This window comes from Podarcis pityusensis (genome assembly GCF_964106645.2).
Source record: "Podarcis pityusensis genome assembly, chromosome: 7".
NCBI lineage: Eukaryota > Metazoa > Chordata > Lepidosauria > Squamata > Lacertidae > Podarcis > Podarcis pityusensis.
This window is the reverse complement of record NC_138031.1, coordinates 83,608,332-83,630,844: the sequence shown is the minus strand read 5'-3', so window position 1 is coordinate 83,630,844 and position 22,513 is coordinate 83,608,332. Positions and strand designations below refer to the sequence as shown.

At 45.7% G+C, this 22,513-nt stretch overlaps 1 protein-coding gene across 1 annotated transcript; it reads right to left on the bottom strand.

Annotated features, from left to right (window-relative positions):
- Positions 1–29: 29 nt before the first annotated feature.
- On the bottom strand, positions 30–20,885 carry RGCC (regulator of cell cycle). Its single transcript, XM_081015066.1, has 4 exons — positions 20,427–20,885; positions 4,236–4,343; positions 3,085–3,147; positions 30–2,300 (listed from the first exon to the last, which is right to left on the bottom strand). Exons 1-4 carry the CDS (start codon positions 20,731–20,733, stop codon positions 2,293–2,295), a joined length of 486 nt encoding a protein of 161 aa, XP_080871192.1. The 5' UTR covers positions 20,734–20,885; the 3' UTR covers positions 30–2,292.
- Positions 20,886–22,513: the final 1,628 nt, after the last annotated feature.

Sequence of the window (22,513 nt, the reverse complement as noted above, 5' to 3'; positions counted from 1 at the left end):
AAAAACCAGCTTAGGGGCAATGCGAGGAATCAAGAGACACAAACGGTAATATTTTATTGCATTCGTAAGCAGACTGGCGTGAAAGCACCACCATCCACGTATGGCAAGCTCTGAAATTCCGTTTTAGTTTAGTAAATTGCAAGAGTGAATAATGGTTATGTATTAAGATGCCTCACAATTCATGCGTCACTTGGCTCTGGACCACATGTTACTACCAGTTTGTTAAATCTGCTAAATTCAAACCAGGGGGAAGAGAGGAATAATATTGTGGATTTCATTCCTCCCCAACAAATCCTCAAGGCGGTTCACAATGTATTTCAAAACGTAAACGTCTCAATTCAAAATTCTGGATTGAGAGAGAGAGGCAAGGCAGGTAATACATCAGAAAATGAAGCGGGTCAGCAGAATATCTTCAGCTAGAAAATGTTTTAAGATTTCAAACCATTAATTAACATTGTTTCCCGGGAAAATAACAATGCAAGGTGGTTGTTTGCTGAAACAGTCACCCCCCCATGTGAGACTGTATGTGTTGTGATACACAAGAGAATGAGCTGGAAAAACAACAAAGCAGTGTGTGAACCAGGCTTTTTAAGAATTGGATGCAAAATGCAAAATACACTTACTACAAATTTCTTACAACCTTTTTCCTATGTGCAACTCAATGACAAATAGAAAACCTGAGGGGAAGGTTGATTTCTTAAGGACAGTGATAGCATTTCTACTTCTGTGCCCTAAGACCCCGAAGGGCTGTACAAAGCACTCTTATTTTTTAAGATTTCTTCATAATTTGGCGTTTGGACTCATTCCTTGTTTTCTAGACTTTGCATTACACTCACAATGTCAGTCAGTTTTCGGATCTCTTCCCAGCTCAGCCACATTGGCAAGCAAGCAAATGTTTCTTTAAATAGCCCATCTGCTGCATCCAAAAACGTGTGAACAATAATAACCCGTTTTCCCCATTCTGACATTTAAAAGAATAAATAAGGGTCTCTTTGTATCTAGAGAACACAGTGTGTAGGTCTTTATTTTCTATTCTTACTCATAACAGAATGCAACTCACCCCGATGTGAACAATTTCCCACGAGTGTTCTTTTTGAAAATATGCTTCAGTGCCTCTCTGGAAGTTAATGTACTACAGCCATAAAGAAATTTGCACTTGGAGAAGGGAGGAATTCAGTTCAGGGAAAGCAGCTGCAAGATTTGATAAAAGGTTTTGGGGGGAGAGTCAACTAACCTTTACTGCTGTCCGAGTGATTTATTTAAAGGTGGCTTCTAAAACAGTACAAGCCCAGGAGGAGCGTATGATACGAGTCCCCTCAATGCAACCCTCAAATAATCTTCACATTCAAAATAGCCCTGTGGTACAACCCTCCTTCAGAACAGGACGACTGAATTTCCCTCTTCCCAACAAAAATGAATATATCAGGAATATAGTTAGGCTCAGCATTCTTGCCCTCAAAGTTCATCACGAGTAACCAAATATTGAAAGACTGTGCAACACGCAATGTTGCTTTTACTGAAATGAATGTCTACATTAATTAAAATGGGGTCAGGAAACATGCCGGGAGGGGGAGGTATTCCTTATGAAACCAGACCGAATGCAAGAGATCTGGCCTCACAGACTACCGTACGTACGCCAGCCGAGCGTTCCCATTGTTTTGATGCTCAATAGAAGCTCGGTTGCTACAGCTCTGTCGCTCCCATCCATGTCTGTCATATCAGATGAGTACGCCTCTCGTCACTGTAAATGGGCACTGAGAAAGAGAGGCAGAATTGTGCCAGCCAGCCGGCCAGCGTGCTATCTAATGCAGGATGGAATCCTTGCAAGCCAATGGGCACAGGGTGAACTAGAACCACACTGATCTGTGTCAGAAGGATGGTGGCTTCCCAAGTTAACCGCTGTAAGCTTCTGAAAGAATGGGATGAAAGTGTCAAATAGCAGACAGCCCCCTTTTTCAAAACAAAAAAATCCAGTTCGTATTTTATTTGCATACAAAAATATATTTAACCAAAAAAGAAAGCATTTACATTAGCTATATAAAATTACAAACCTTTTCGTCAGCTCTTTTAAATTAATGTTAAGCTATATCTTATGAAAAAGTACGGCATCAGCAAATTTGTTATTTGAAGAGAAAGTTGCAGGAGTCGTCACGGTTAAAAGTGGAAGAGCAGATGGCAGGTTGCACGCTTGGGAGATGAGGGTCTCCGTCTGTGTCTCTGTCGTACAGAACAGGATCAGCCCAGACTCAACCTCATCCTTTTGCAGGCCAGTTTCATGCAAAAACAGTTGTTTCACATACCTATAAGAACATAAGGCAGGGCAGGTATCAAAATGGCCTGCTGTCGTGCATTCAACTGTATTTTTGGGGTCAGTTTCCTTAAACCTCTACGACAGCAAGATAACCTCGCTAAGGTCACACACCGCTGCTGGGAAGGTTCACAAGTTATACCAACAAGGAGTAATCATTCCTGCCCTTATGGCCAAGCTGAGGATGCAATGGGGACAAGTAGGCGAGGGCCGGCCCACCCCTGAGACCAGGTGAGGCGATCGGCCTCAGGTGGCAGAATCCATAGGAGCAGATCCGGTGGGATGCATTCCTCGCTGCTGCCATGGTGGCAGCAATGGCTGTGGTGCCACTTTTTCGGGGGGGGGGTCAGACCTCCTGCTCAGCGTCCCTCCCCCCCCCCAAGGCCGCCTCTATAGTGGCCTCTCAGTGAATAGCAGGTACTAGGGGTCTCCTCCCATACCTAGGAAGGAAATGGCAAGGGCTGCCCTCTGGGGTCTCCTGGGCTCTGCACACACCCCGAGTGATTCAGATTTCCCCTGCAACGACCTCTGATTCCCACTTCAACTGTTGAGTAAGGTTGGTTGGATTTCCCCCTTGTTTGCGATGTAGATCTTCGCTCGCCCCTTCTTCCCTGGCAGACAGACGCCATTTTGTGGTTTGCCTCAGCTGTCTAAAGTAGGTTCCAGTTTTCCCCTGGTATTTGTGCCCAGGATCTGAGAGGTGAGGCTGCAGCCATCCTTTCCCCGCCATCTGCAATAAATGAATTTGAGTCTGGTTGCCCATTAGCCTGACTTACTTGCCAAGGTCCGATCAAGATCAGCGATAAAATCTTCTAATTCTTTTGTGTCTCCAAGCTTTCCTGGAAAAACAAGCCCAAGATTGATATGGTGCTTTATGGTGCATGTCTAAATAAATAACAATGAACATTTAAAGACACAAATTCATGAGTTTTCCAGAGTTCTAATGCCACTTGAGAAATTATTCACAGGCAACCCAAAGTAACTTACAGAAAGAAAACAACTACATCCATCCATTAAAACCCAGAAAAGAACATAACATTAAAACATCCCACCCACCAATTTGTCCTAATATGCACAAGTCTGTAAGCAGTATCAACATTTTTGCAAAGTAATTTTTCAAAATATAATGAATTTTTGTACGTTATTTTCACTAATGCTATATATGCATTTCTATGCACACTTTACTGCAGTCAGTGCATATTTGTGTGCAATACTTGGCTAGAGAACAGCACTGGGAATTCAGAGAGACACCAATTTAAAGGATGGCTGTGTTTCAGTTCTCGTACTGTTTTGCAAGGTGCAAATCGTGTTAGGTCCACCTTTAAGTGTTAACTGAATCTGATTTCTCCCGATTTCTGTGAAAAGATGTCTGGCCCTTGCATGATAGGAAAATGGCTCTTTCTGATCCAGAAGCCCTTCTTCCTAAACTTGGCTGCAAGGAGTGTCTTTTAGAGTTCCTTAGTGGCAAGGAAAATGCACCTGCGCTCCTGAGAAACAAGTTTTATTTCCCATTACTTTATAGATCCTAAAGGTTCTGCCTTGGCATGGAAACAAATGGAGCACTAGCAGAAATGAGGTCCGTAATGCGATCCTGAAGCACAGGCAAACACTGTCTTTGTAGGGCAGGAGCAGGCATCCAATGGCCACCATCCCACGGAAAAAGGGGCCCGGAGCCACATGTGGGAGCTTAGAGGCCAAAGAGGGTGGTTCCTAAGGAGAAATCCCTCTCTAGCCTGCACAGTCTGGTGTCCGGTCTCTGAGCTCATGGTGATCTTTTCTTCCTCCTCACAGGAGGAAGCTTAATCAAGTCAATCCAGGGGTTTGGGGGGTGATGGTGGATTATCTCTACAACATAGAATAAGATACATGGATGCTCAGCATAAACATGACCTTATAAACACACCTGTGCTATTCAGAATTGCATTACCTTTGCGAGAAGCTATTGTTGGAGTAGACACAGCTGCAGGAGACAGCGCTGGGGAATTTAGCTTTCCGTCACTGAAACCGAAACTATTTCTGCAGAGTGAATCCTCACCTGCAACAAAAACATATCAGGCATTTAGGGCAGCAAAATCTGTAGCAGCAGGAGCCCCCTTCCTCAACCCCCTCCCACCACCAGAGAGAGAACGAATGACTATACCCATGTCATTCTGCTAGTGCTGCAAAATTTGATTACCCCGTAGACTTAATCAATGAGAGCTGATTAAAATCCCTTCTCCACCACCCCAAATAAATGAGAAAAAAGAAGCAACAGATTCCTGGAAGGTTTCACAGTTAACTCTCTGTGTGCTTATCCTGGCTCCTGTCCCAAATCTTCAACAGATGCTCCTACATGTAAAAAAAAGGGGGGGGCAAGCTTTATTCACAGCCTGCAACGAACCAAGTCAGAGACAGATAGTCTTGGGCGACAAGAACGGCATCAGGATTCCAGGATGGGATAAAAGTCACAAAGATGTCTTAATAATGGTTACATCCCTCCCTCCCTCCCTCCCACTAATAATAATAAATAATTCAGGGCGGCTAACAACAAATTTTAAACACTTAATTGTAAAAGCAGCATAAAATACAGTATAAAAACATGAACAACAATAAAATTCAATGTTCAAAAATCAATTTAGGGGAAATCCATCTAATAAATATTAGATAATCCCCAGGGCTAGGTGGCTGAATTGGTCCTACTTGGGCCAGCGAGGAGGCCAGGGGAGAATTAGCTGTGGGGTCTCAGAGAGAGTAATCTTCATAAAAGGGGAGGGGGAGGGAAGAGAAGGGAAATAAAAGATCAGGCTGAATTCAAATTAAAGGCCAGGCGGAATAGCTCTATCTTACAGGCCCGATGGAAGGAGGTTAAATCCTGCAGGGCCCTGGTCTCATGGGACAGAGCATTCCACCAGGTCGGAGCCATCACTGAAAAGGCCCTGGCCTTAAAGGTAAGATGGTGTGTTCACTCGCAAAACTCCTTATGAGACGGGTGTGTTTGAAGGTGTGAGCCTGTTGCCCATGGCAGAAGCAGTGACAAGTTATTGGTGACAAGGGGGGGGGGGGTCAACTCCTCTGGTTCTCATTGCTCCTCCAGCTGTGCAGCCTCCCTTCCCAGCTTGCTAGGAAATATGGCTGCTCTGTGGATGGGGCAGGAGAGTGAGCCAGTAGGCCTGTGTCTAAAGGCAAAGGGGCAAAGGAAGCCCCCACCCTCTCAGGCTGCCCCCACATCCTCCTCTCCTTTCTCATCTGACAGCAACTGTCACCCGAGCCAGCTGGAAGGTTGTGCAATCTTCTTCACTGGAGGTTTTTGAACAGAAGAGTCCATCTGTCAGGGATTATTTAGCTGTGGTTCTTGCGTTGCAGAATCTTGGACCTAGAAGGTCCGGGGGGGGGGGGGTTCCCTTGCAGCTCTCTGATTCTATGAAATGCAACAATGAAATTACCTGGAGGAACAATGTTTGAATTCTCAAGCGACGAGAAGCCATGCACTTATTGTGAGATGATAAGCTTCCTCTACGCACCCACAATGTCCCCCCCCCCCCGAAGAGATTCTGATCTGCAGCTAGATGGGATTTCTACCTGAGCAGCTATTTGGAATGCTTGAAAAGGCAAAATTAGCACGGGGATTGTTCCATCGGCTTATCTGAATGCCAGAACTAACTGCAAGGTTTGAAACAACCACGGTAAATCACAAGACATTTCAGGACAACGGCAGCAGCTGACAATGGCAGCGTGGCTTCGAAGGCGTTCTCAAGATTTAATGCTGTTTGACTTTTGTGCTTCAGTCTTAATGCTCCTTCTGTCTCTACCAGCTGCTCTCTGCCTCTTTGGCTGTGGTTCATGCGCAGAAGCTCATAAAAGCTTTCTTCTGCTGTCGGCTAGCTTGCTTCTTCTAACGGAATGAAATAGGCTAGGTGGGCAAGTGGGTGAAAATATTTAATGTACCCTTGCATGCAGCAAGCTTCCCACTGAACCCAACACAACTAGCTACAGTATGTGGGTTTATTTACACTTCTGTTCGTCCTTCGTGGAGTTCGGAGACGTTGGCATAAAGCCCGTTCACTAACTAGGCTGAGACTTCCCCCAAACCTCTCCAGGCCCCTATGTAAATGGCTATTACGGGCTCCATGCCCACAGAAGTACAGGTCTAGAAACAGGCTGAGGATTTTAAGGGGCTGAAAAGCTCCCCTCCATCCGAGTGTCTATTAAAATAGGAATCTAATTGATCCGTGTTGATACGGAAGGGGGGGGCATGTCTTCTTCACCTTCTTCTTCGCTACAATATATCCATTTATTTCCAATTGTCAATGTCAAAAGGGACTAAAATCTATAAAATTCATAGAAAATCAACATGCCAATTTGCTCAATTTCTCTAGGACTCCATGACACCTCCCCTGTCCTCCATAATCCCTCAAGCAAGGTGTCAAGACCCTAATCCTGTCAAATCACTCTGCCAAGCCTTTCCTCCGGGCAAGGCCAGGTGGCAGACTATGCATACATGGACCATTGTCTTCCCATCACCGGTACTCAGGATGTGCTTATCTGCGCATATCTCCAGCTCTGCATATTCCCCCCTCCCTCCTCCATATGTTAATCCGGTGTAACCCAACCTCTTCCTAATGTATTCGTGATGTAATCTGTGTAACCCAACCTCTTCTTAATGTATTCATGATGTAACTGGGATGTATTTTGCACTGTATTCTGGGACATGGAGGGAAGTTTCAAAAATTCATGTCACCCCTTTCTCGCTGTTCAATCTCGCCTTGAACCTGTTGCGCAATAAACTTGGATCTTCTGCAGTTTGCTCCTGTCTCCGGCTGAGCTCATTTTTCTTCCGCAGGGACCCGCGGACTTAGTCCGACGAGCTGGGTGGCAGAGTAGCCCAGATTTTACCGTAACAGTGTGGATTTGTGTGCTTTTGGCACATGAAAGCATGCGCTGCCCCGGCTGATTAGATCTGATGTAGCTTGGATGTGCTGAAAACAAACTTCTGCCTTCGGGCCATTTGATAGTGTTGTAAACAAAAATTGCCCTTTTCCCTTATGGGGTATCCAAGAACCCATATAGAGTCCTTACATAGGTTCCCTATTGGAAGGAGAAGATAACAGAGGCCAACAAGAGAATATTGAGAAGCAAAGCAGCTAGTAAGCTTGATCTTCATTGATCTGTTGCAACAGGGTGCTCCCCTCGCCCGCAGGAGAGGAGGAACCCAGAAAAATGGTGCGCAAGGCCTTATAAAGACTTTTAAAATTGCCACCCTGTAGATCAAGACCACCCCCAGAAACATCATACATACATCACAGAAGGGGTGTAACCTAAGACCACCCCTCAGATACATCATACCTACATCACAGAAAAGGCAACCTAAAACAGAAATTTCAATATTGTTTTCTCCTGTTGTTGTTCATCTCCTGTCTGGCAGGTTACTTGATTGGATTGCCTGGGGAGCCTGGCCATTCTTTTGTAGTGATATATACTTATTTCCTGGGCCAGGTCACAGGCTCACACCCTATTCATATCTTAAATGTGCCCTTAAGACAGGATTTGTGAGGAAAGAGACAATGGGGAGGTTTCCCACTTTGACCTTGCAGAGAAAACATTTGCTCAGTTTAGGAATCAAAATGGTTCCTGGTCGGTCTTCCTGTGCTGATCTATGTACATGCTTGGTTGGTACGCTTATGAACATTACCATATATCTAAGACCTAAAAATTCCTATCACAATAGGGAGCAAGATCTTTGTGGCCTGATGGCACGGCAGAGAAAACAAAAGGTTCAGATAACTGGCAAATATTTAACCAATTCCGTGTTATCAGCTCCACTCGGTTTTTAATCACCCCTTCCACATTCTGGGCTCCCATAATAGCAACACTCCTGAAATTATGCTATTTATTAGGTGAAAACATAGAGGGTTTTTTCAAAGTTTCTTATTCCTATAGCTATATGGGCGCTGGACTACAAAAGCTAGTAGAGAATGAAAGATGAAACTGGGTATTTTAAAAATGAAACGCACACAGACAAGACAGACAGGCAGGCATCATTTTGAAAGGTGGCAAGATGGACCATGCTGTAACCTGGAAGTCTGCTCCTCAGGGTAGCATTTTCTTTTTAATAATAATAAAAATTAAATAAATGAACTCCAGCAGAACCTGAAGGATACCCCACAACTCTAAACAGTGGAATCTGCCTTAGAGAGGCAACTTTAAGCATTTTAAAACTATCCAATGTGCAGAAATCAATATGTTGATGACAAGCAGCTCTAATTCCCATTACAATTGGTTTCATAGCTTCTGTCCGCATATATAGTAGGGATAACTGAGGAGAAATGTGAGGCTGCTGAACATAATTTTCTTTTCCCAATACAAAATGGTTTTCTGTCAAGGTAAATCTACAACCTGAGGATGATATTCCAGTGGAAACAGTAAGAAGCGCATTGGGGGTGAATGACCCTCCATTCCCCCCCCGTGTCCTGATCTTTTAATGTATATGGATTTTTTTTGTATTGCTGTAGATGACAATTTACAAAATGGTTACACCTCTAAATCCTGCCAACCTGCCAACCTAGCAGTTCAAAAGCACATCAAAGTGCAAGTAGATAAATAGGTACCGCTCCGGCAGGAAGGTAGACGGCGTTTCCGTGCGCTGCTCTGGTTCGCCAGAAGCTGCTTAGTCATGCTGGCCACATGACCCGGAAGCTGTACGCCGGCTCCCTTGGCTAATAAAGTGAGATGAGCGCCGCAACCCCAGAGTCGGTCACGACTGGACTTAATTGTCAGGGGTCCCTTTACCTTTACCTTTACCTGTTTGGAGAGGGGTGGGGAGAACTTGAAACAAAAAGGGTAAGTTCTGAAGTATCATAATATGTGCCGCCACAACTCTTCCTAAAGCTGTTAATTGTAATTTATTCCATCTACTCATGCCCTTTAAAAAAAAACTCACTAAAAGAACAAATTAAAGCATGTAATTTGTTCAAGTTTCAGGGTATCCGGATTCCAAGGTATTGGAAATCCTTATGGCATTGTGGAATATTTATCCGTTCTTTTAGCCGCATTTAATCATTGGGGGTATACTGAAATACGTTATTTAAGATGTATCCAAAAAGCCACCCTTTCAAATTCGCCAGGTTTTTTGACAATGCTCTTAAGGTATCCTGCATCATTTGAGTCATGTGTATCATATCATCTGCATAGAGGTTCAGGATATACTATTCTCCCTCCCTCCTGTAAGCCCTTCTATTTCTATCATTATGCATGGTTATTTCCAAAGGCTCCAGGGAAAGGGCAAAGAGCCGTGAGCATAAGGGAAATCTCTGGTGTCTACTGGGACCCACATCCGACATTGGTATGAACTACTGCAAAATTGGACTAAAATCTATAAAATTCATAGAAAATCAACGTGCGAATTTGCTCAATTTCTCTAGGACTCCATGACACCTCCCCTGTCCTCCATAATCCCTCAAGCAAGGTGTCAAGACCCTAATCCTGTCAAATCGCTCTGCCAAGCCCTTCCTCCGGGCGATGCCAGGTGGCAGACCATGCATACATGGACCATTGTCTTCTCAGGATGTGCTTATCTGCGCATATCTCCAGCTCTGCATATTCCCCCCTCCCTCCTCCATATGTTAATCCGGTGTAACCCAACCTCTTCCTAATGTATTCGTGATGTAATCTGTGTAACCCAACCTCTTCTTAATGTATTCATGATGTAACTGGGATGTATTTTGCACTGTATTCTGGGACATGGAGGGAAGTTTCAAAAATTCATGTCACCCCTTTCTCGCTGTTCAATCTCGCCTTGAACCTGTTGCGCAATAAACTTGGATCTTCTGCAGTCTGCTCCTGTCTCCGGCTGAGCTCATTTTTCTTCCGCAGGGACCCGCGGACTTAGTCCGACGAGCTGGGTGGCAGAGTAGCCCAGATTTTACTGTAACAGTGTGGATTTGTGTGCTTTTGGCACATGAAAGCATGTGCTGCCCCGGCTGATTAGATCTGATGTAGCTTGGATGTGCTGAAAACAAACTTCTGCCTTCGGGCCATTTGACAGTGTTGTAAACAAAAATTGCCCTTTTCCCTTATGGGGTATCCAAGAACCCATATAGAGTCCTTACATAGGTTCCCTATTGGAAGGAGAAGATAACAGAGGCCAACAAGAGAATATTGAGAAGCAAAGCAGCTAGTAAGCTTGATCTTCATTGATCTGTTGCAACAGGGTGCTCCCCTCGCCCGCAGGAGAGGAGGAACCCAGAAAAATGGCGCGCAAGGCCTTATAAAGACTTTTAAAATTGCCACCCTGTAGATCAAGACCACCCCCAGAAACATCATACATACATCACAGAAGGGGTGTAACCTAAGACCACCCCTCAGATACATCATACCTACATCACAGAAAAGGCAACCTAAAACAGAAATTTCAATATTGTTTTCTCCTGTTGTTGTTCATCTCCTGTCTGGCAGGTTACTTGATTGGATTGCCTGGGGAGCCTAGCCATTCTTTTGTAGCGATATATACTTATTTCCTGGGCCAGGTCACAGGCTCACACCCTATTCATATCTTAAATGTGCCCTTAAGACAGGATTTGTGAGGAAAGAGACAATGGGAAGATTTCCCACTTTGACCTTGCAGAGAAAACATTTGCTCAGTTTAGGAATCAAAATGGTTCCAGGTCGGTCCTCCTGTGCTGATCTATGTATGTGCTTGGTTGGTACGCTTATGAACATTACCATATAACTAAGACCTCAAAATTCCGATTTTCAGGTTACTTTTTCTGAAATGCAAAAACAGGTATAATTTTGGGCCATTGTTTCAAACTACCTACCAACCTAGCAGTTCAAAAGCACATCAAAGTGCAAGTAGATAAATAGGTACCGCTCCGGCAGGAAGGTAAACGGCGTTTCCGTGCACTGCTCTGGTTTGCCAGAAGCGGCTTAGTCATGCTGGCCACATGACCCGGAAGCTCCCTCGGCCAGTAAAGCGAGATGAGCGCCACAACCCCAGAGTTGGTCACGACTGGACCTAATGGTCATGGATCCCTTTACCTTTACCTTTACCTTTACCTAGAATCACAGAGATGGAAGAGACCACAAGGGCCATCGAGTCCAACCCCCTGCCAAGCAGGAAACACCATCAGAGCACTCCTGACATATGGTTGTCAAGCCTCTGCTTAAAGACCTCCAAAGAAGGAGACTCCACCACACTCCTTGGCAGCAAATTCCACTGTCAAACAGCTCTTACTGTCAGGAAGTTCTTCCTAATGTTTAGGTGGAATCTTCTTTCTTCTAGTTTGGATCCATTGCTCCGTGTCCGCTTCTCTGGAGCAGCAGAAAACAACCTTTCTCCCTCCTCTATGTGACATCCTTTTATATATTTGAACATGGCTATCATATCACCCCTTAACCTCCTCTTCTCCAGGCTAAACATGCCCAGCTCCCTTAGCCGTTCCTCATAAGGCATCGTTTCCAGGCCTTTGACCATTTTGGTTGCCCTCCTCTGGACACGTTCCAGTTTGTCACTGTCCTTCTTGAACTGTGGTGCCCAGAACTGGACACAGTACTCCAGGTGAGGTCTGACCAGAGCAGAATACAGTGGCACTATTACTTGTTTGGAGAGGGGTGGGGAGAACTTGAAACAAAAAGGGTAAGTTCTGAAGTATCATAATATGTGCCGCCACAACTCTTCCTAAAGCTGTTAATTGTAATTTATTCCATCTACTCATGCCCTTTTTAAAAAAAACTCACTAAAAGAACAAATTAAAGCATGTAATTTGTTCAAGTTTCAGGGTATCCAGATTCCAAGGTATTGGAAATCCTTATGGCATTGTGGAATATTTATCCATTCTTTTAGCCGCATTTAATCATTGGGGGTATACTGAAATATGTTATTTAAGATGTATCCAAAAAGCCAGGTATTTCAAATTTGCCAGGTTTTTTGACAATGCTCGTGAGGTATCCTGCATCATTTGAATCATACGTATCATATCATCTGCATAGAGGTTCAGGATATACTATTCTCCCTCCCTCCTGTAACCCCTTCCATTTCTATCATTATGCATGGCTATTTCCAGAGTCTCCAGGGAGAGGGCAAAGAGCCGTGAGCATAAGGGAAATCTCTGATGTCTACTGGGACCCACATCCGACTTATTGGTATGAACTACTGCAAAATTGGCACTACGCGATGCTTTGATTGAGGCTACAAAATTATTTCCTAATTAGAAATTTTCAACTACCTAAAGCAGAAATGTTTTTTTTAAAAAAAATGACTACTGCAATGCACTTCATGTGGGGTTGCCCTTGAAAATGAAGTTGTAACTGTCATCAGCTGAAGGGAGCATGGCTCTACACACCAGCCCTCTGATGTTCCAAGTACCATGTCATACCGAACAGTAAGCTTTTGGGCTGTACTGTCTCTCTCTTCAACCCTCTTGGATCCTAGCATGGGGATTCGATTCCTAACATGGGGATTCGATTCCTGGGAATGTATCGTTTAATATTTAGCATCACCCCAGATAGAATGTGGGCACTAAGTGTCCCAACCATGTCCTTCACCTGCTTCTGACTCCTGATGCCAGTCGCACTAACTTTGGTGGATCAGACTATGAAAAATTCTAAGGAAAGTATCGTCAAGCCCAGTTCTTTGAATATGAATTCAAGTTCCTAAGCAGATTCAGCCTGCTTTGGCTGAAGCAAAACTTACTTAATGAAGGGTTTGGAGTACAGAAAGATGGATGCTTACCTTGGCAGGCAAAATAATTCATGGTTAGCTCCAGTTATTTCTATTCCAGACTTCAGCGAAACCTCAAGAGATCTACTTACATGCAGGACGGCCTGCCTCTTAAGCAACAGTTAGTTATTACACTAGTCGAAAGGGCAGTAGAAGAACACTCAGAGTTTCCTTTTAGAGCAAAAAGGGAAGAAATCACCATGCAATTATTTTTAAACAACACATTTATTCTGGAACAGCTGTACTCAACTATTTTTTCTGACTGGGGACCCACCTTTAGTCCAGACATGCACTGTGGGACCCGATTTTTAACTTTATACCATATAATCTACACAGTGATAGCAGTGCTGCTGAAACCCACTTTAGGTCAGATCATGCCTCACTAATGGGTGGAAAACCAGTGTCCTAGAAGACAACCCATAATCCTTAGTGTTATAGCAGAGTCACCCTGCATCTTTGACTTAAACGTATTCTTCCACACCAGTCCAACTTCCGAGCAGTGCAAGATTCCATGGGATTGTATTTCCTTTGGGAATGAGGCACTGTGGAGTCTTAATGATATATGGTTTATTTCCTCCCATAGTCTTGGATTCAAACAGAAATCCTTTGATGCCCAGGAGAGAGGTAAAAGGTAAAGGACCCCTGGTTAAGTCCAGTCAAAGGTGACCATGGGGTTGTGACACTCATCTCGCTTTCAGGCCGAGGGAACTGGTGTTTGTCCACAAGCTTTCCGGGTCATGTGGCCAGCATGACTGAACCGCTTCTGGTGCAACAGGACACTGTGATGGAAGTCAGAGAGCACGGAAACGCCGTTTACCTTCCCGCCAGAGCGGTACCTATTTATCTACTTGCACTTTGATGTGCTTTCAAACTGCTAGGTTGGCAGAAGCTGGGACAGAGCAATGGGAGCTCACCCCGTCGCGGGGATTCGAACCGCCGACCTTCTGATCTGCAAGCCCTAGGCTCTGTGGTTTAACCCACAGCGCCACCCGCTACACAGATGTAAAAACTAGGTCAGGATATGCACCCTGGCTTTTAAAATGGTACACATCCTGTGAAACAATAATGAACCCTAACGTTTAAACAAACCTACTCAACAGGTGTGCATTGGGGCCACGGCCCCCGTGGGACTCCCCATGCTACGCCTATGGGGGATTTTTGTATGCATCACAACCAGCAACTCTCTATGCAAACAAAAACAAAACTCATTCAAAATGGTCTAACTTGGAATAGAAGACCCCAGTGCTTTTGCCAGAGACATGCTCTGCAGATTTGTTGCAGCAAAATACCAAGACCTTGTAATCATCAATAGGTGGGCAAGGTTGACTTACCCTTCTATTATTCAGAGATGGAAGTCTGCAGATGCAGTTCTAAGCTGTGTTGAGTTGGATTTAGTCCTATAGCTTTGTGCCACAAAAGCACAATCCATCTTTGGTGGAGTTCCACTGACTGAATTCAGCATGAAAGCATGGAGAGACCAAACTTGGCTGTTGAGCCAAGAATAAATTATGTCTAACATCCAATCAAGTGGTAGTCATCCAAACCTGAGACAGAAGAGTCAGCAGAACTAGCTAAATCCTCAGAGCATTTTACAATCCAGCACAATATCAAAGTTTCCAGGAGGATACAAGCCACAAAAATCCATGCCTTCACAAGGTTATGCTCCAGTTCTGACAACGCCCCACTGAAATCTGTGCCATGAATAGGTAATTATTGGGCTGGCCAAACCTGTGGCCCTCCAGAGGTGGTTGGGCTCCAACTTCAATCCACCCTAACCCTCAGCCATGCTGGCTGGGGCTGATCTGAGATGGAGTTCCAGCAAAATCTGGCCAGATGTTCCCCACCCCTAGCCAAGTGCAGATGCCACCCAAACTCTCTTTACATCTGCAACTAACTGTCCATGTAGAACAGGGGTTGTCAACCTGGTCCCTACTGACCACTAGTCGGCATTTCAGGATTCTAGGTGGGCGGTAGGGGGTTCTACGGCACAAGCTGAATCCTCCTTCCATCAAGCACTGGTGGGCGGTAAGGAAATTTTACCATCAAGAAAGATGCATTAGTGGGCAGTAGGTACAAAAAGGTTGACTACCCCTGGTGTAGAATATCAGGCCCCATGTGTGTCCTGAAGAGTGCATGTAGGTAAATAAAAAGGTTGACTACCCCTGGTGTGGGACGCGGGTGGCGCTGTGGGTTAAACCACTGAGCCTAGGGCTTGCCGATCAGAAGGTCGGCGGTTCGAATCCCCACGACGGGGTGAGCTCCCGTTGCTCAGTCCCAGCTCCTGCCAACCTAGCAGTTCGAAAGCACGTCAAAGTGCAAGTAGATAAATAGGTACCGCTCCGGCGGGAAGGTAAACGGCGTTTCCGTGCGCTGCTCTGGTTTGCCAGAAACAGCTTAGTCATGCTGGCCACACGTCCCGGAAGCTGTACGCCGGCTCCCTCAGCCAATAAAGCGAGATGAGCACTGCAACCCCAGAGTCGGGCACGACTGGACCTAATGGTCGGGGTCCCTTTACCTTTACCCCTGGTGTAGAATATCAGGCCCCATGTGTGTCCTGAAGAGTGCATGGGGCCACCGACAAAAGTCCATAGCCAGGATTGCAGGGTTTGAAGGGAGGGGAATCAACTTTTCTGCATGAGTGGAAAGTCTTTCTATGGCTCATTAATGTGTTACTGGAACATCACCTTTTCCCTCCATCTCCAATGTGAACACGCTGCTTTTGGTATATTTACACACAGAGATTCAGACACCCACCAGCCTTGCTGGCACAAACTAGGCGTTTCCAGATGGAGGAGCTCTTAGGCATTAAGCGCCCTGGTTCAGGAGAACCACACAGGGATGGCCAGTTCTGATTTGCTGCACAATCGTGCACAACTTCCTTCTTTTGATGGTACTGCTTATCTACTGTAGGTCTGCTGCCCAGCTATTCTTCCAGCAGTGAGGGAAGCTTGTTCGGATGCAAGCAAATACACCTTGATTCCAATCCAGGAAGAGAGACAGAGAAACGAGCAGATAAGAATTACTACAAACATGTAGTATGAATTTAACTTACTTAATAAATACCCCTAGATCTCCCATTTATATTTCACAAGAACGTCTTACTAATGTGCACAATAAGCATTTCATCTTTGTATAGAAAAGAATATACTGAAATAGAAATGAGACAGAAATACGTACTGGAACATTATTATAAGATTAATGTCTAAAATATTAGATTCCCTACTATTGTTCTGAAATTGCACATCTCAATCAATCAGTACAGAGCATATAGAATTAACCTTCTACATGATAGTTGCAGTGACAGTACTGTTTGCCCCCAAATGGAAAACTCTATTATTGCCTCAGAGTAGTGACTGGATAAATAAGTTTTGGGAATTAGTTTTGATGTAAAAATTAACTGATTATTTTTGTAGCTAATGGTTCTGAAACCAAGGCGAATACATAACAGTGATGACAAGGGACAGCCTTAGCTTTTGTCTTTAGTCCGTTCAGAATTGGATTTAGACAAATCTTAGCTCGCAAATCTGTTTAAATCGCATGAACTCATCTTCTATACTTTGCTCCAAAGAAGGGCCCAAAAGGACATGGCCATCTAGAGCATTTATAATAACTAGTCATTACACTTGACTCTTCTGCAAATTCTACATTGAAGAAATAAAGGTTGCTGTGTAAGGAGAGACCACTGTTTGATCCCAAGGGCCAGAAGGCAATAGGAGCTCCAGTGCTGGTAGCAGAGGTCCTCACATTGGTGCTGCAATTACACCTAGAACCTACACCTAGTACCTCCTGCTCTGGAACCCATCACAATCGCACACGGAGTGGGCAGGTCAAAGGCAAAGTGGGGAGGTTAGCTATCAAGACTCTCAGTTATCGATCCACTGCGCAGTGCAGATGGTTACACACAGTATAGTCACAGCCTTAGTCCCAAAACAGAGAGAGAGAGAGAGAGGATCTGTAGAAAGAGCTGGTCGAATGCTTTTCTTGGCTTGTGGTTAAGCTACTAGCTAGCAGAGATCAGAAGAAGCCGATATGAATTTGCAGGAAGCCAGAGGAGAGAGTATGTGTAAGGTGGCTTGCTGTTCCATCCAATAAAAGTTGTTTACAGACAAAATACCACCTAGCAGCCGCCTTCTTTTTTTAATACTGCGGTTGCTGCAGATTTGTGTTTTTAGAGCATGTCTCCTTGTGGCCTGGCTTCTCCCACACTGACATTTCGCATAAGTGTTACCAAGGAAACGGCGGGGTAATGAATTTGGCACCACAGTTTCGCTACAGAGACAAAAAGGGAAATAAACTTGTATTCAAAGAGGGAGAGTCGATGTTTGAACAGTACTGGACTGTGAGCGGCTGTAAGCAGTGTGTGTCATAGAAGGCCAAGGAGGAGAAGCAGTCAAGTTATGACATCTGTGCATTTCCCTAGAATAAAGGCCCTCTCTATTAATCCTGCTACGCTTTTCGGATTTCTTTACAAAAGGTCATTGTCGTTTCTTTATATTGCCATTCAAGAATACCAAGAAAGAAATCAAGGCATGTCCATGTAACTAGAAGTCTGCCTCCTCCCAATTTGACGAGGGTTTAAACACACCCAGACCCTGACTTGTCTTTTTATATAATTGAAATACTTTATTGTCACTTGTACAACTTGTACACAGTGAGATTACATGAGCACCTCCCACTCAGCTCTCTTAGTCTTAATTCCACTCGTTTACTGACTCACACCCGTCAAACCCGAAAGTCAGTTGCCCGGTTGTTATCTTTTCATTCAGCAGCCTAACAGCCAACGGATAAAAGCTGTTCTTTACCCTGTTGGTGCGACTAATCATGCTTCTATATCTTCTGCCCGAGGGCAGGAGATCAAGAAAGTGCCGGCCAGGGTGTGAATCATCCCTGAGAATTTTCCTCACTCTCCTGAGGCAACGTTCTTCCGCTATTTCATCCAGTGGATTCACGGGACAGCCCATAATATCTTGTGCTATATTCACCACCCTCTGTAGGCACTTCCTATCAGTTGATGTCAAACCAGTGTACCACACCATGATGCAGTATGAAAGGACACTTTCTATTGTGGACCAGAAGAAGGAGATCATCAAATGTTGATTGACATCCTTCTTCCACAATACTCTGAGGAGATGGATATACACAGTGATAGAGACCCTGTAGCCTTCCAGATGTTGATGGACTACAATTCCCATGATCCCTGGCTGGGCCTGAAGGACCACAAGCTCCCCATTCCTGCCCTAGAGCTAAATCCTCTTCTTGAGAACCCAACAACCATCTTTGGTGATCTCCCTCGTTCTACCCACTCAACAGACTGGACATGGTGCTTTAGCCCCTATTTCATACGCTTTATCGTGGCAATATTTCAGGCATTATTAAATTTGGATTTTCACTGTTGCTTTGGAATATGATTGTGGTCAAACGACATCTTAGCAAGAAGGATGGTGTTAAAAGTTGTCTGAATGGAAGCTGCGAGAGGAGGACAGGCTGGCTGGCAGGGCAACAGAAGTCTTTTTTCCAAATATTGCCTGTGTGGTTCCAAATATCTTTATACAGCAGCTGCACATTTGCATTGTGTTTTCTTTTTTAAGAAACAGAATGTTTGAATTCTCATTTTGTGTGTGCTAAATTATGCCACACTGCAGATTTGGGAAATGATTTTTAGCCAGTGGGCTGGATGGCTATTTCCCCAAACCATTAGGTTCCCCACAGTCCCTTGTGACAGGTAGGTAGGGTCACCATCTGTCAGTCACCTGGTCCTACCACAAGACCAGCCCCCTCAAATATTTTACTGGGGTGTGTGTGAAGGGACCTGGGACCCTAGGAATTGGCACTTATGGAACAAGCTTACAGCTGTGGTTTGAAGCAGCTGCAACAACCCCGTTCTCTAGAGATCCCTCCAGATGTTCTGCTGTTCCATTGAAGAACGGGTGGGAGTACCCTGCTTATATTTTCGGGATTAGAGGACTTCAATACTGCAAGGCACCTGACATGCAACACAGTGGAGATGCTGTTTTTAGGCCTGGACTATGTATCAACCCATTGCCCAGGACTGGTTTGAGGGCTGGAGCATGATGGCACCTTCACTCAGAGGTATATTGTCAAGCCTTAGTTTCCTTCTCCAGCTGCCTCCTTCCTCCCTGAGCCGGGTGCTGGCAGTGGGGGGAGCCGAGGTGGTTTCACATCAGCGCCACGTGGGGACGGGGCCAAATGACGCTCCTTCCTTTTCAACATCACAATGGATCTCAGTTGGTTTGAGCGTGGTGCTGATAGTGCCAAGGTTGCTGGTTCGATCCCCGAATGGATGATCCTCAGGGTTCCTTGCAACTCTACAATTCTACAATCACTATGATCACATTATTTAGCTGGCGATACATTGCGATGTTGGAAAGTTGATATCGCCCAGCCCTAGCTGCTTCCATGGCCAATCATGAAGATTTTTAGCACTTTTCTATACAAGTCCACTCCAGTGAATTCTAGGGACTTAGGACTAGATCTCCCAACCACCAGAGTTTTAATGACACAAGATATATCGCAATAAATATCGTCAGCAGGAAAAACACGGGCACAAAACAAAGCTGCGCTTTTGTTTCTGTTGGGTGGGGGTGTCTGTGTCCCAAGACAGGTAAAAATAGCTTTGAGAAGCATTCCTCTCTCAAGAACAAGCCGGGTAAACAAGCAGATGTTTTTGAGCAGTTAATTCTCAAGTGCAGCAGTCAAGTCCCGGATCTGCTATGAATGGCACTGAGCAAACTGTCAGAAAACGCATCTGTCCTAAAGAGTTGTTTTTTTTTGTAAATAAGAAACAATTTTGGGAGCCTATCAGAGTAGAGATGCAAAAGATAAAGGTCAAGCCAGCACCTTTTTCAGAAGAACACTGGCACTAAGCGGCAGCACACCTGAGGTTCTCAAATGCATGGGTGGGGGGAGGCTAAGTGCCAACCCGAAATTAAGTACACAGATGACTATTCGAAGTGGGCATCTCCTGTTTACCAAGGCAGGAAGAACAGCAGTCAATTTCTCAGGACTGCACATCTATCTGCACATTTTAAACAAGCAAGCAAGAATCAGCACACTAACATTCAAATGCCCATGACAGGTGAAGCAGCCCCGTGTGTGCTCCATAAAGCTGGACTTGAACCGGGAACTTCAGCTGACACTCGGAGCCATTTCTGCTCTGGGCAATTGAATCCCCATCCTTCATGCACACGACCGTGTCGACTTCAGCTCCCCCCTGAAGCGCTCGAGAAAGCAAGCGCTTTCTGTGGGGCAGACGCGTGTCCGTCGAGCAAAAGCGACGGGGAGGAGGAGATGAGCCCTGGATCCCCGAGAGATCCTTGAGCCCACGACCGACCGAGGGTCCCTTGAAGAGGGGGCTGAAATAAAGGGGGAGAGCTCCCTCCTGGCAGCAGCAGAACATGGACTCACTCTGGGCGTCGAGGCGGAAGAGGGACTCCGGAGGCTCCTCGCCGGGGAAGCGGCGCTGCTGGGCGCCGGGCGAGAAGGCGTCCAGCACGGCGTCGAACTCGCGCAGCTCCTCCGCCAGGTCCCCGGGAGCCCCGTCGAGAGAGCAGCGAGGGCCCTCCGTCGCCGCCCGGCTCGGCGGCCGCCTGGCCGAGACGCTGCCGTCGGCGGAGAGACAGGGGCGCCTCCGCCCGCCGAGCTCCGCTGCTCCCCGACGCCCCGACGGCTCCAAGGCGCCCCCGGGCTGCTGCTGCTCCTCCGGACGCTGCATGGCCGCCGGGCGGAGAGAGAGACGTCCAGCCAGAGGCGCCCAATTCCCCCTCCGACGGAGCCGACCGGGAGCCGCCGTCGGGGAACGGGAGGCAGAGGCAGGGGCCGCCCACGGAGCCTTCTTCCCCGCCCCGTCTCTCGCTGTCTCTCCGGCGGAGGGAGGCGGGAAGGCTCCCCGGCGCCCCGCCCAGCCACGCCGGCTGCTGGCTGCGAACCGCCCGACGGTCTTGGCGCGCGCAGGGCGGCATACAAATGGGGATATGCGTGTGCAATTGCGGTTATCGCCGATTCAACTGCAGGATGCTGTTCTGGTAAGTTTTCATTGAAGGAGCATATGCTCTGGATCGTGCGCGATTTCTCTTTTGCGCATTGCTCTTCCAATGTCTTCGGAAGAAGAGTGTTTCTGCAAATGCAGAAGGAGCATAGCTGTCAGTTTACAGATTTGAAAATAAGGGATCAGCAGCCAAAATAAGGGGTTTTGGTTTAGTTTATACAGAAATCCGCCACTGATGGATCCATGCTGCTTTTGCTGCCACTGACTGTGTTTTGCAGGGGTTGGACTAGATGATCCTAAGGGTCTACAACGCCGACCAAAGAAGAGTGGCAGACAAAACTGATGAATGACGTCGAGATGGCAAAGCTTACAGGCAGAATTAGAAATCAGGAAGAGGGCCTCTTTAATAAAGAATGGGGAAAGTTTATAATTTAGGTGAAAAGCTATTGTAAAGAGTTATATACATTGGTAGGATTGACAGAAAACTTGTAGTAAAAATTTGAACTATGGATGGACAAATGATTTATAAAAATAGAGTTATGAAAGGGATGCAGAGGGGGAAATCACTACATTAAGATGCTGCACTGGTTGGAGGAGATGCTAAGCAGCACGTCGGGGCTGCCGTCGTCCTGGTGCAAGGAGTTCCATCGGCCCTTCCCCACCTGAGAGAGAGGGAGGGAGGGAGAGAGACTCTCGCCTACGCCGCCCACGGGCCTGGCATGAGGTGGTTGCGGCGCCACGGCGGCCGCTGAAGCGCCGCCCTTCTGCATCCCTCCCCATCCCCTCCTCTTCCTCCTCCCTCAGGCCTCCCTCAGGAAGTCTCGCAAGAGAGGGGCTGCCTGCCCGCCCGCCCCCCATCTCCTCACGATGCGCCCCTGAGGGGGAAAAGGGAGAGACGGAGACATGGCAGCTTGTGCGCTCTCTCTTTCAAGGCGGAGGACCCCAATCCGCCGCTTTCCTCCCGAGCCGGGCGAGCATGAAATCTGGGATTTATTTATTTTTTAGTTTTTTAATTATACAACAAGAAAAACAAACAAACAAAAAACACAAATACCAAATTACACACAAATTACAAAAATAACCATAGACACTTAATATTCTTAGCAAACAATAAAACATCCATACTTCAAATTCATATTACTTATTGCCAATACTTTTTTTTTTCATAATTAAACTTATTCTCATTAAATCTAATTTCTTATATCTACTTGCAACTATTACTGAAGTTCCTCGAATGCTGCAACAGAATTTAAACTACTATATTCCTTTTTCAGATATTCTTTAAAAACCTCCCATTTAGAAACAAATTCCTGTTTTGATTTATTCTTTATTTTTTCTGATAAACCATCTAATTCAGCATATTCTGTCAGCTTTTGGATCCAATCTTGAATAGAGGGGATTTCATTACTCTTGCATTTTGCTGCGATCAAAACTCTTGCTGCCGCAGTCGCATATAAAAAGATACCCTTCCTCTTTTGTGGAATATCCAAATCTGTTATTCCCAGGA

Excerpts from the sequence above, each read along its gene's own strand:
- RGCC (XM_081015066.1), bottom strand. The coding sequence starts at position 20,733 with ATGCAGCGTCCGGAGGAGCAGCAGCAGCCCGGGGGCGCCTTGGAGCCG. Across the intron at positions 4,344-20,426 it reads CTTCCGCCTCGACGCCCAGA|GTGAGGATTCACTCTGCAGA; the intron begins GTGAGTCCATGT and ends TTTTTGTTGCAG. Across the intron at positions 3,148-4,235 it reads AACAATAGCTTCTCGCAAAG|GAAAGCTTGGAGACACAAAA; the intron begins GTAATGCAATTC and ends TTGTTTTTCCAG.